The sequence below is a fragment of the Apium graveolens genome, chromosome 6 (assembly GCF_009905375.1).
Source record: "Apium graveolens cultivar Ventura chromosome 6, ASM990537v1, whole genome shotgun sequence".
NCBI lineage: Eukaryota > Viridiplantae > Streptophyta > Magnoliopsida > Apiales > Apiaceae > Apium > Apium graveolens.
The window spans coordinates 128345951-128359688 of NC_133652.1; the positions used below are offsets into that span (position 1 = coordinate 128345951).

Genomic DNA, 13738 nt, shown 5'->3' on the forward strand with positions numbered 1-13738 from the left:
AATCATTTACCAAACTTTGTTTAAGGTTTAAGTTTCAAGAAGCGTTGAGATCTTAGCTATTAACCTAATTTTTGTAGTGGTTTTGTTATTTTCTTGATGTTTAGTTAGTATTAAAGTTGATGTTTTTTACCTTAATAACATGATGTTCTTGAGAGGGGTTATTTTAGAGATGATGGTATGGAGGGTATTGATGGTTGAATAATGATTTCGAGCATAAACGAAACTCGGATCGAAGCCGTAAAATCGTTAAAATGCATAAATTGTAAACATAAGTTTTCTGCAGAGTTACAGAAATTATAAACTGGAGATTCTTAGAAAGTAAGACTTGATTATGACAGAAAATTTTATGAGGATCGTTTAGGCACTTGAATCACTCAATTTCGATTTACGGATCAAAAGTTATGACCGTTTTAGTAAAAACGATTTACACGATTAAAACTGCTACGAATTACGAACTTTGGAAATAGAAATGATCGACTTAAGAATATTCAAAAATCATGAAATTTTTACAGAGAGTAAGAAATAGAGTTTTTTAACTTCTATAAAAGGTTCAAGTGAAAATATGGATTTTTCAGTTTTATGAAAATGTCGGAGCCGAGACTGCGCAAATAGAAACCCTTAAGAATCGCAAGCGGAGACGAGGATCGAAATGTAAAAGACATTAATGGACATAAGGGATTTAGAAAAGAAAGCGAATGTGACGAGTACTTGTAATTATTGGAATAATAAGAGTAAAGTGAGTTGCGTGAATGATTAATAAGTATCGTGTATGTACAAGTAGCAATAAATACGAACGGGATCTAACGAACCGAAATTGTTTATAATTATAGATCTTCGGGAAGACCCTGAAGCACTCTCCACTTCAAAGTACCTAGGAAAGTTTACAAACCTGACTCTATATACTGTTGTGTTGTGAAAAGTTGATTTACTGTCTTTCGTACAAATACCATGTTTTCCATGATAATAACATTACGAGTTTTTACACATCAATAACGATTGAGTTACCATGAATATATCGTAGAAAATTTTAACGCTACCCTAAAGCGTGATGTATAATCATAAGATCAAGAGTCGGTCGGAGTTATGAAACGAAAACCCGAGAATCATCCCGGTGATGTTTTGGACAATCAAAAGTCCGTATTTATTTTATTTCAAGGGACTCGATGTCCACTTGCGATGTATTAAATACCTCAAATATATTTAAAACGATTTCCAAAGATCGTATTCCCTCAACTATGTTTAATCACTCGAACAATGAATATTATTACGGATATTCATTTTAAATAGGAGAAGTATACTCCAACAATTATTTATTTTAAACTCGATTACTTATATCTATTCAAGATTACTTTAATTATTTAAACATAAATTAGTTAAGGAATATAAATTCAAATATTCTTTTAAAATATTATTCAAGGTTTAATTATTTAATAATTATTGATAAATTATTAAATGATTTAATATGATTTTAAAAATCACAAAACCTATTTTAAAATACTTCCTAAGTTTCAGAAAGTCATTCCAATACTTTCGGATCGTCGAAGGATATTATCTCGACATACTTTAAATATTTTGACTATAGTTTCAAAAAAAACTCCCCCTTATTTATTTATTTATTAACAACGGTGAACTCACAATATCTTAGTACATCCTCCGAAAATTCTCAGAAGTACATATATATACATATATATCAATGTGTACCTATCAACAAGCAATATGCTTGGGGAATAAAATAAGTTTCAGATATATGATGGGATTCTTACAAGGACAAAAAGGGGTAGACACCAGTACTTCGTGGACTAGGGGGACTACTAATTTACTACCCCATGAGAAGGTACCTTATATACCTATGAACATGTGGAGTATGCGTACCTGAGTGGGATAGATGCAAAACTGTGTCTTGAGAGTGATGGACACGAAGTGTGTACTTGAGAGGGATGGACACAGAAAAGGCCCGAATGCGGCAAGGGTGATAACTGATAACAAAGGGAATTGTCCTTATACATATAGAGAACAATAAATATTTACCATTATACGACTGATCATTGTATCTTGGAGGCTCCGATGGATGTCCTATTCTTCCAATCAGAATTGAGATGCAATACCATAACCGAAGCCTAGGTGCTGGGTTTACCATTAAGGTATTTGCAGACTAATAAGTCAATAAAAGAATTATTTTGAAAGAAGGTGTGTATCACCGAGATGAACTATTTCTAAATGAATATATTAATGGTATATGGAATCAGTCATAAATTTCTCATACTGTACATTATTATGCTGCGCATTATAGCTCACACTTGTTTTCTTAAATTGACACAACACAATAGTGACTCAAGATGCCTATCATGAAACTCACGGTCAGGAAACGGGTAGGAAATGGCCATCTATTCCGTAGGATATTTGGTGCAATAACCCAGGTAGATCGAATAAGCTGGATTGGTTTTCAGTTGTTTTTAGTCTGGCTTATTTACAAGTATGACTTATGTAAGATAATAGTGAAGAAATTTATATTTGGCCACCGGTCAAGCCTTACATAAAGGTTACACCCATGGTAAGACTTAATCACATTTGGAATTATAATAATTATCACTTTGTGGATTGATACACTCTAGTAATGCATTGTTCATTTCCAAGACAATAACCTGTAAGTATCTGTGTGTGGATAAGTGTGGGGTCATAAAGGTGTAAATATTTATATATTATTGTATGAGATAAGTGTTATACAGGATTCAAGATGGTGTGGCCTCTTAGATCCCTGATCCCGCATTTTGGGGCACCACAGTTCTCTACGAACCTCTATCTAAGAAAGCCCCCCATGGATTGACACCCTACATATATGAGCATATAACACTTTAAAACTCGTTCCATGCATAAATATTTTTAATACTATACAAATTTTTAAATGTAAATTAAATTGAAATTTTTAAGATACATAAAATATTTATTTTAGCTCGGGTCAAAAGTATACGAATCACTTTAATTTGATTTTAATTTTGTCTTATCTCGAGACCCATTATACTTGTTTTGGAACAAAAACTAGAGTGCATTAGTATTTAATGCTACGATCTGTGAGCTTCGAGCTTCAATGGTTGCTCTTGCGTTCGGGACTATCGGTACTTGCAAAATTCCTATGTATCTCTGTGTGGTAGAGAATCAAACCAAAAATATAGTTCTAGGTTGAGGGGTAGAGCCCTTTATATATAGGTGAGTCTAGGTTTAGACTTGTATTGTGAGACTTGGTGGACAAGTCTTCAACTTAGATGGTGATTAGGATTCCCATAAGAGAAGGAACTCCAAACCTTTTGGTGTAGGACTTTGAGTCCGTTTAGGATACATGTCTCTGCTCTTCCAGCCGTATTGGGCCTAGCCCATGAACAACTTGTGTTCATGGACCTTGACGACCTCTAGTGGTGAGCCTTGCCTACACCAACCGTCTTGAGTCTGCTACGAGCTCGGACCAGACAGGTCTGTATTGGACTTCTGAAAAGAGGCCCAAGTGTAATTAATGTGACATTTAATATGTCTTTAGGATGTATTTTCTATCCATATTTTTTTTTCCTCCAACTTCCGGGAATACTGCTCGAGTTTTCGTGGAAGTTATAATGGTCTTTTCGCGACTCGGGGTACTTTTGGCCCTTCTCGGGTATCGGCCCTTCATGGGTATCGGCCCTTCATGGGTATCTCCATTTTATCCTAAGTTATAGAGCGGCCTACACATTTATAATGACTTATTAGTGTGAGTATACACACTTAAGACCTTCGCATAGGCTATTTGCATAGTGTTTAACACTAAACGATCCTAATCGGGACTAAAAAGCGAGCATTTATCACCCCTTAACCTTCGTCAAGGTTAATTATGTGGTGAAAGCTGCTAACTAGCCCTAATCGGGGCTAATTGGCCCTAATCAGGGCTAATTTCCATGTACAAGATGCTAACTAGGCTCAAAAGAGCCTAATTTTAAGCTAGAATGCACCAATTGATCTTAATTGAGGCTAATATGCCCTAACCGGGACTAATCAGGACAAATCAACACACGTAAGATGCTAATTATCCCTAATTAACACTAATTACAAGAGTGAATTGGTTAAACGGCCCTAATCGGGGCTAATTTTATCACACAAGTTGTTAATTCCCCTTGATTTAGGTTAATTGCACTTAATACACACTATCGGCCCTAAAATGGGCTATTTTTCACTAATCATCCCTAATCTGGGCTTAATCTTAAAATCCTGAAAATTTAAAAAATTCAAATTTTTTATGATTTTTTCCATTTTTTTCCAAAATTTTTGAAATTTTTTGCAAGGGTATCACCGGGGCCGAGCAGACCTTCTGCTGCAGAAGGCTCTGCTCGGCCACATGCCCTTGCATATGGGCTGCTTGGCCTAGGGCGGTCGGCCACCTCCTGGTTGGCCTGGAGCAGGTCCTCCTGCTCCGTGCTGACCAGGGGTGCTTGCTCCAATTTTTTTTGTGGAACCTCTTACTCAGATTGAAATCTTCTACATACTCTTTCATGCCCTTCTTGCTCTTGGTTGTCCATGGAATTAATCTCATGGTTGCCCTTGAGTTCCTCATGGCTTTGCTAGGCTGTTTCAGTGAACGACATGTACTCATTCGTTTGAACATGTTGTACTTGTTCTATTGGATGTCTTATGCTTCGTTGAACTTGTCCAAACTTCCTTCGTAAGATGTTCTGTTCTCCAACGAACTCGTTCTCGTGGACATTCCAGTCTTCACGAAATTTAGTTCTACTGAGAGTTATCATTTCTGAGAAATTTCTAAAGGACCTCTCAAGAGGGCCTCCGCAGCAACTTTTGAAGGCCTCGGGGCTCTCCTACAGGAGCCTCTAGTCGGCCAAAAGGCCTCAATTTGTTGGATATGAAGGCAAATTATGGACGTCTTGGCTCTGCTACGGAGGCTCCTGGTTGGCCAAAAGGCTTCAATTTGTTAGTTGGTCGGCCGGGAGCACTCCGGAGGGAAAATGTGGTCGTCTTGGTTCTACTACGGAGGCTCCTGCTTGGCCAAAAGGCCTCAATTTATTAGATGGTCGTCTGGGAGCACTACGGAGGAAAATTGTGGCCGTCTTGGCTTTACTACGAAGGCTCCTGGTTGGCCAAAAGGCCTCAATTTGTTGGCTGGTCGGCCGAGAGCAATCTAGAGGGAAATTGTGGTCATTTTGGCTTTGCTACGGAGGCTCCTAGTTGGCCAAAAGGCCTCAATTTGTTAGCTAGTCGGCCAGGGGTACTCTGGATGGACCTTGGGAGCCTCCTACAGGGTAGTCTGATCCGTTAGGAGGAGAACATTTTGTTCTCATACTCTTGAGTTCAACTGAAAAGCTAATCTTGTCTTAATCTTAACAAGCTTGGCTAATCATAGTGATTAGTATAATCAATCATTAGTTAAGATTAATGACTTGTGTTTGGCCTCAGCCAGCTTTTTCTCGGAGGACTGATACGATAAGTGGTGTCCTATATCGCTTTCTTCATTTATTATGTCATCCTTTCTTATTTTTTTATCGTTTTTCTCGACCATTTCCGTTGTTCTTTTTGAGAGGTACCTGCTAGCGCGAACCAGGAAGACTTACGACCTATTGTAGCTGGTGACCCTTTTCCTATAAATAAATATGAGAAATGTTCATTTTCATTCACACTTCCATTTTTCAACTTCTCAGATTCTCAAACTCTTACAAGCTTCCATCTTTCTTCAAGCCCCTTAAGAATTTCTAGCGGACAAGGTCCTATCAAGTCCTCTTTTTCCCAGAAGGAAGCTCTGCACAAGAGGGCTACTATTCACTCCCTTTAAAGTATAGCTCTTGTCTCTCCCTTCTCCATTAACCGTTGTTCCAACAGCCTAAAGAGTATATTAGACGAGAGGGCAGACGAGTACCCAAGTACCATCCATTTTGATGTGTTTCTTCACAGGAGTATGCTCCATGAGAAAGATATCAAATAGATTCAGTCGACTTACTCCTGGCCCAACTGCTTAAAGATTTATAAAGCTAATCCTAGTGAGAGGGCTTGCAACCTTTGCCACCAAAGGTTATTCATGTATAAGGCAACCCTTAAGTCTGGGCTACGGTTCCCCCTGCATCCTTTCATTCTGAGGCTTCTATCTAAGCTCAAGATTCATACATGCCAGCTTTACCCCAACGAGTGGGCTTTCATTATTCTGTTCATAGTGAGATGTCATGACTTGGGTATCCCCTTGAGTGTGACAATGTTTCGAAGCATTTTTATGATGAAAGCTTCTCCTTTGAACCGACCTGGTTGGGTTGTGATACAACACAGAGCTCATGTTCCTCATATGGTGAACACCAGCTCTCTTCATGACTCAAACCACAAATGGAACAAGAAGTTTGTGGTCATTAAATGGAAGGGTGGAGACTGGGGGACGTACTTTAGACTGACTTCAGCAACCCAGTTAATAGTTCTCATTACATTCTTAATCTTTCGGATGCTGAGCTTCTACCCCGACACCTCCTCATTGATGATGATGGGATAACCCCTTATTGGGAGTTCGTAATAGAAACCAAGCTCGTTGAAGTTGGCCTTAGCAGCCTCCCTATAGAGGTTTTTTATTTTTATTTTTCCTTGACTTTCTGCAAGTTTATTCTTATATCTGCTTTCATTTCTTCTTCTTTCAGTTGCTGAGGCTCTCGACGCCAATGTCAACATGAGAGATGCTATTACGGGTAGGATGGTCAAAGATGCAGCCAAGAAGGCCAACCATGTTTATAAGATCCCTGTCTTCCTTGAGGCACTAGGATCCGGTCAGAAGAGGACTAAGGACTTTGATGTGAATGCAAGGACCCCTTTTGACTCTATACTCAGCAGTCCGGGACTTGCCCTTGAGTGGTCGAAAAACTGCACTACTCCTCCTGACCTCCTATTTGTCTCTTCTGGTGAGAAGCTTCTCGAGGGCGAGATGCTGGGGGTTCAAGCCCTGTACCAGGCACACTTCTCCTTCTATAAATTTCCGTTTAAGTGCACTTTTCCTTAGAACTTGAAAAATGTTATAGGAATCACTCCTCGGGGACTCGACCTTTCTTACTTAAGCTTTTTCTAATTCTATTTATGTGTTCCTTGTCAGGCCAACGCCTATTTTGCGGCGTCCTCTACTCAGGCTATTAAAATGAAAGGCGATTATGTTGCGCTGCAGGTCTCTATGAATAAAATCAAGATTTCTTTAGATGAGTGGGAGTCCAAGGAGAATGAAGCGGAAGGCAAGGTTGCAGCCCTGGAGAAGAAAGGCTCCAAAGCTGAGGCGAAGAGGAAAAAGGAGTGGAAAGACCTCATGGTCTCATATCACAGATCCTCATCCTTCGCTCAGATGATGGATGAGCATGATGATGAGATGCGGCCTGTTGACATGGTTCTAAGCTGGAAAATGGGAGTTTCTGATTCTTACGGCATGTACCCCGATGTGGTTGATCTGAGTCTTCTATCTTGTCCTGGGGAGATACCCACAATGGACCCATCCGGAAAAACTTCTGGGCCTGTGCCCTCGACTCCTCGCATGAGGTATCAATCAATTGGTCATTCGGGACTTTAACTCATGATCCTTCGGGATCCCTATCTATGCAATTCATTTAGTTTCATTTCAAACTTGTCTTTTATTTTTGAAAATTGGTTCTTCAGGACTTGCATTCTTCAGATGCTCGTTCTTAAATAAACTAGTAGACAAGATGGTAGAAATAAACTTGCATAGATAGATAGTATCTCTGAAAAATGGATTCAACCCTTACATAAGATGGTTTCCTCGACCTTATTCATAAACTTAATAATAAGTACTAGGAATATGTAGTGAAGGCCCTAAACATAATAAACCTTCAGGTTTGAAGCATGCCAAGTGCGGGGCACTTCAGCATCATTTAGGGTCTAACTTGTAGGATCCTTGTCTTAATGTATTCCGGACCTTATAAGGTCCTTCCCAGTTAGGGGCTAGATTTCCTTTCTCCCCGACTCCTGACGCCTCAATCTTCCTTAAAACCAAGTCTCCTTACTTCAAAAAACTTTCTTTAACCCTTCTATTGTAATAGAGGGAAGCTGTTCAGTGATGCTCTGCGGGCGTTGGCCTCATCTCTGACCTCATCAATGAGATCGAGACCGAGCCTCATGCCTTCTTCATTGGTTTTTGGTTCGTAAGATTCGATCCTAGGGGATCCATGTGTGATCTCGAGGGGCACCACGGCCTCATCTCCATCAGCCTGCATGAATGGGGTAGCTTCAGTTGTCACTTTACAGGTGGTACGGTATGCCCATAGTATAGGCAGCAACTCATCCACCCAAGTGTTTCTCAAGCGTTCGACCCTCTTCTTAAGTCCATCAAGGATGATTCTATTAGCAACTTCTGCTTGCCCGTTTGCCTGAGGATGTGCAACCGAGGTTAAGCGAAGTTTTATGCTGTTATCGTCATAGTACTCTCTGAACTTTGCATTATTAAATTGTTTCCCATTATCCGTGACAAGGATGCGTAGGATTCCAAATCGGCATATAACATTCCCCCAAAAGAATTGGGTAATCTGCTTGATGGTTATTTTGGATAGTTCCTTAGCCTCAATCCACTTAGTGAAGTAGTCTATGGCTACTACAATGAACTTCCTTTCTCCCGATGCTACAGGAAATGGTCCAAGTATGTTAATTCCCCACATTGCAAAAGGGATGGGTGTGTTGATAGATGTAAGCCTCTCTAGGGATTATTTTACTATTGGAGCGTGCCTCTAGCACCTGTCACATTTCTTCACATAAGCCTTTGCATCGGCCAGCATAGTTGGCCAGTAAAATCCCAACCGAGTTATCTTGTGAGCGATGGTTTTGCCCCCTAAGTGTTGTCCGTAAATCCCTTCATGGGCTTCTTTAAGTGCTTCCTCCGCTTCAAGAGGTCTCAAGCACTTCAGATATGGAACAATGATGGACCTTTTGCAGAGATGGCCTTCAATCAATGAATATCTCAATGCTCTAACCGAAAGTTTGTGTGCCTCTTGGGCATCATCGGGGAGCCATCCAGTATCTAAGTGGGTCTTTATCGGGTCTATCCAACAGTTTATTACACCAACTGGTGCTATCAGATTTATGACATGAATAGTAGGGGTCTTCAAGACCTGGAAGTAGATACTTCTCTGGTAGTTCTCGATTTCGGATGAGGCGAACTGGGATAAGGCATCCATTGTGGTGTTTTCCTCTCTCGGAACATGTTATGCGTACCATTTATCGAACTGAGTCATTATTCCCTTTACGACTCTCAGGTACTTGGCCATAGTATCATATTTGGCCTCAAACTCTCCATTAACTTGAGCAACTACAAATCTTGAGTCTCCAAGGACCTTCAGGATTTTGTCCCTCACGGCTCTAGCTAAGATTAAGCCGGCTATCAACGCTTCATATTCTACTTCATTATTCATAGTTAGAAAGTCCAACTTCAAAGCATACTCAATCATAAACCATCAGGGCTTTGCAAAACTAGGCATGCACCACTAGATTTTTTTGGACGCCCCGCCAAATTGGAGAACCCAATACTCCTTCAGGGTTATTTCTTTATCCTTCTCTTTCTCTCCTCCTTCTGGGGTTACTATCTCTTGCCCCCCGACTTCTTGGTCGTTAATGGTGCATTCGACCACGAAGTCTGCTAAGGCCTGAGCCTTGATGGCCGTTCGAGGATTGTACTTGATATCAAATTCTCCTAACTCAATTGGCCACTTGATGAGCCTTCCACTGGCCTTTGGGCTATGAAGAATGTTCCTCAAGGGTTGGTCCGTCAGGACTTCGATCTTGTGAGCCTGGAAGTATGGTCTCAACTTCCTCGAGGCTGTGATGAGAGCAATAGCAAACTTTTCCGTGGTGGAGTAATTCAACTCTGCTCCATGGAGCCCCTTGCTTATATAGTATACAGGCTTCTGGAGCTTCTGTTCTTCCTTCACGAGGACTACACTCACGGCTTGTTCAGATACCGCGAGGTACAAATAAAGGGTGTCCTCCGGACTTGGATTGGCCAACAGCGGGGCTTCAGTCATGTACTTCTTTAGTTTTTCAAAGGTCTCTTAGCTCTCAGCTTTCCATTAAAAATTCTTCACCTTCTTAAGGGTTTTGAAAAAGGGAAAACATTTTTCTCCAGACTTGGAGATGAACCTTCCTAGAGCTGCGATTTTTCCTGTCAGCTTCTGAATGTCCTTGATGGAGCGTGGTAGCTCCATGTCTAGGATGGCTTTGATCTTGTCGGGGTTATTCTCTATTCCCCTCTTAGAAACCATGTTACCAGACCCAATGCCAAAAGCACACTTGGATGGGTTTAACATCATCTTGTGGTGCCTCAGCACTTCAAATGCCTCTCTGAGGTGACTAATATGATCGGACTTGCTTATGCTTTTGACTAACATTTCATCAACATAGACCTCCATGGTCTTCCTAATTAGGTGGGCAAATATCTTATTTACCAATCTTTGGTATGTAGCTCCTGCATTCTTAAATCCAAAAGCCATAACAAGATAACAAAATAAACCAAAGACCATTATGAAAGATACCTTGGGGGTGTAATCCTTATGCATTCTAATCTGATTGTTACCACTGAAGCCATCCATAAAGCTTAGCATCTCGTGTCCAGTAGTGGCATCGATTAGCATAACAATCCTCGGCAGGGGGTAACAGTCCTTGGGACAAGCATCATTCAAGTCAGTGAAGTCAATGCATATCATACACTTCCCATTGCTCTTCTTAACCATTACGGGGTTGGCCAACCACTGCACTTCCTCAATGAAACCAGCTTCTAAAAGCTTCTCGACCTCCTATTTAATGGCTTCCAGTCTATCAGGGGCATAAGTTCTTTTCTTCTGCTTCACAACCTTTCGAGTCGGGTCAACGTTCAACCTATGAGTCATAAGGTTTGGGTCAATCCCAGGTATATCTGCTGTTATCCAAGCAAACACATCACTGTTCTCTTGTAGGAAAGTTATCATTTGGCCCTTCAAGGGCTTGTCCAGAGAAGCCTCAATATACGTGACCTTCTCCGGGTCTAATGGGAATTGGGACCAAATCTTCGGCTGGCTTCCCTCGCAATTCGTCATTCTCTCGGACATCCATGTCTTCTATGGGGAGGACATGCCCCCGGTTCCATCGGGCTGCAACATAGCTACGTTGGGCCATTTTATGATCTCCTTTTCCTTCTCCAACACCGTTCCTAGTTAGGAACTTCAGTACCATATGGTAGGTTGAGGGTACGACCTTGAATGCATGGATCCATGTTCCACCCATGATGGCATTGTAAATAGAGGCTGCCTTAACAACCTGAAAGTTCAACATCTGTATGGCCTCCCTGGGCTCTTCCCCAATAGTCACGGGAAGTTGTATCGCTCCTTCAACTTTGCATTCCACATGGTTAAACCCGTAGATGGGTGCGTCAGATGGAGTTAGTTGAGAGTCATTGTAGCCCATCCTTATGAATGTGTCGTGGAATAGAAAATCAATGGAAGCTCCATTTTCCACTAGGACCCTCACAACAGGAAAATTTCCAATTATCGGTGTGATATCCAGGGGATCATCCTAAGGAAATTTCAAACCTTCAAGGTCCGCGTCAGCAAATTCAAGTGTCATATCTGACTTAGAATGCTTAGATGGCTCTCCAACTATACTCATTACTTCTCTCACATAAGCTTTTTGAGAGTTCCTTGTAGTACCAGCTGCAATAGGACCTCCCGAGATCATATTGATTACCGGCCCTCGAGGCTGTGAGTTGCGATCTCTGTCGTTACCTCTTCGATCATCTTCTCTTCGATCATTATCTCTCTTTTGGCCTCCGGCCTCTTCACCCTTGGTGATATGTCCGAAATTTACCCTTCGGATCAGATACTCATTCTCATCCTTGAGTTGCCTACAATCATCGGTATCATGACCAACATCTTTGTGAAACCTGTAGTATCGACTTTTGTCTCTTTTCTCGAAGTCTTCCCATAGTAGCTTCGGCCATTTGAAATCTTTGTCCTTCTCAATTTCCATAAGAATATGGCTCCTTAGAGCGTTCAACCTCGCATATTCATTAAACCTTGGTTGCTGATTCTTCTTAGAAGAGGAGGAGTCAGAGCTTTTGCCAATTCATGGATACTTGTCCTTGGCATCGTACTCCTGATCTGTCTTTCGATTATTGTTTCCAGTAGGTTCATTATTCACAGCCGTCTTCTTCATACTCTCCTCCATCTTGATATACTTTTCGGCCCTATCCTAGAGCTGCAACATACTTTTGGGAGGGCGCTTAGCCAGTGACATCTTAAAGAACTCATCTCTAGTCCCTTGTTGTAGGGCTATCATAGCTACCTTATCGTTAAGATCAGGAACCTTCAAAGCCTCCTTCGTAAATCGATTCAGATACTCTCTCAGGGACTCTTTTGCTCATTGGACTCTGCCCATGAGAGAGGATGAACTCTTCTCGTGTACTCTGCTACTTATGAACTGCTTGATAAAAAAGCTTGGCTCAAGTCCTTAAAGGATCCAATAGAGTTTGGGGGCAGACGGTTGTACCACCTTTAAGCCATACCCGATAGGGTTTGAGGAAAGGCCTGACACTTAATAGCGTCATTCATGAGATGTAGCAATAGGGCGTTAGCGAACGTCCGGACATGATTAGAAAGGTCGTCGGTACCATCATATGCTTTGATGGTGGGCATCTTATACTTCCTTGAGATGTGGGATTTCATTATCTCATTAGTGAATGGTGGGTTTGGATCATCAGGATCTCCTAGAGGCTGGTGGGAGGAATCACCCTACTATCTCCAATATTCTCAATAATTATTGCAAATATTAATATTATACCGTGGTGGGCCCAAAAATGAGACGAGATCTCGCGTAGTAATTGACCAGATGCTAGCCTAAAAAAGATACAAAACTCCTAGTGATCCACTATTCAAACCCGAATAAATAGGTTTTTGAGTAAGGGGGATGTTAGTATATGAGATACGATTCTGCCAAGTGCAAACCCGATTAAACGGGCTTTCAAGTGAGGAAGATGTTAAGATATGAGATACAATTCTGATAAGCCCAATTTTTAAAATCTTGAGATTTTAGGACTGATAGTAACTTAACAAAATATATACATGAGCCCTGAAATGTGTACTTGGATAAGATGAGAATGAACTTCAGATGACTACTTTGACAATTCATTCATGATCCAGTTACATGGTGCTTCTCATCATCTATGTAATTTTTATATAATATGTAAATTTTAGTGAAAATTTTTATTTTGATATAAAATATAGTACATATTTAAGTTTTTAGCTAGGTTAATAAAAAATATTTAGTTTATTTTGTTGAAAAAGGATTATCTTATAAATATTTCAAATCCCATCCATTATTACATGCAAAAAGTCAGAAAATGTATCACCCTCTGACAAAACACGCTCAGCTAAAGAACTTGAGTTTCTCGCTATATATACTGAGCAACCTTGAACGTTTAACAAAATTTAACGTAACCTTATGTTCTTTTAAAGAATCTAGCACCTTTTTACACTCATTAATCACTTTGCCAAAGGCACCTTGACATGCATCGAATAGCTTAAACAATTGAGAGGCAATTCATTTTAATTATCACTTTTGAACTCATTTTCTGTTTAACCCAACTCAATGCCTCTTTAACACCCATAGCTTCTTCCATTTCTGGATCTAGCTGATCAAGCTTGCACTTCGACATTCCCTCCAGAATTTCTCCGAAGTGGTTTCTTGCTATCATAGCGTAATTGTGACTATTGGATTCATCTAACAA

General features: G+C 40.5%; 1 protein-coding gene across 1 annotated transcript; it reads right to left on the reverse strand.

The window, feature by feature from the left end:
• Positions 1-8717: 8717 nt before the first annotated feature.
• On the reverse strand, positions 8718-9164 carry LOC141665440 (uncharacterized). Its single transcript, XM_074471423.1, has one exon. It carries the CDS (start codon positions 9162-9164, stop codon positions 8718-8720), a length of 447 nt encoding a protein of 148 aa, XP_074327524.1.
• Positions 9165-13738: the final 4574 nt, after the last annotated feature.

Coding starts and splice junctions, on each gene's coding strand:
- LOC141665440 (XM_074471423.1), bottom strand. CDS start 9,164: ATGGATGCCTTATCCCAGTTCGCCTCATCCGAAATCGAGAACTACCAG.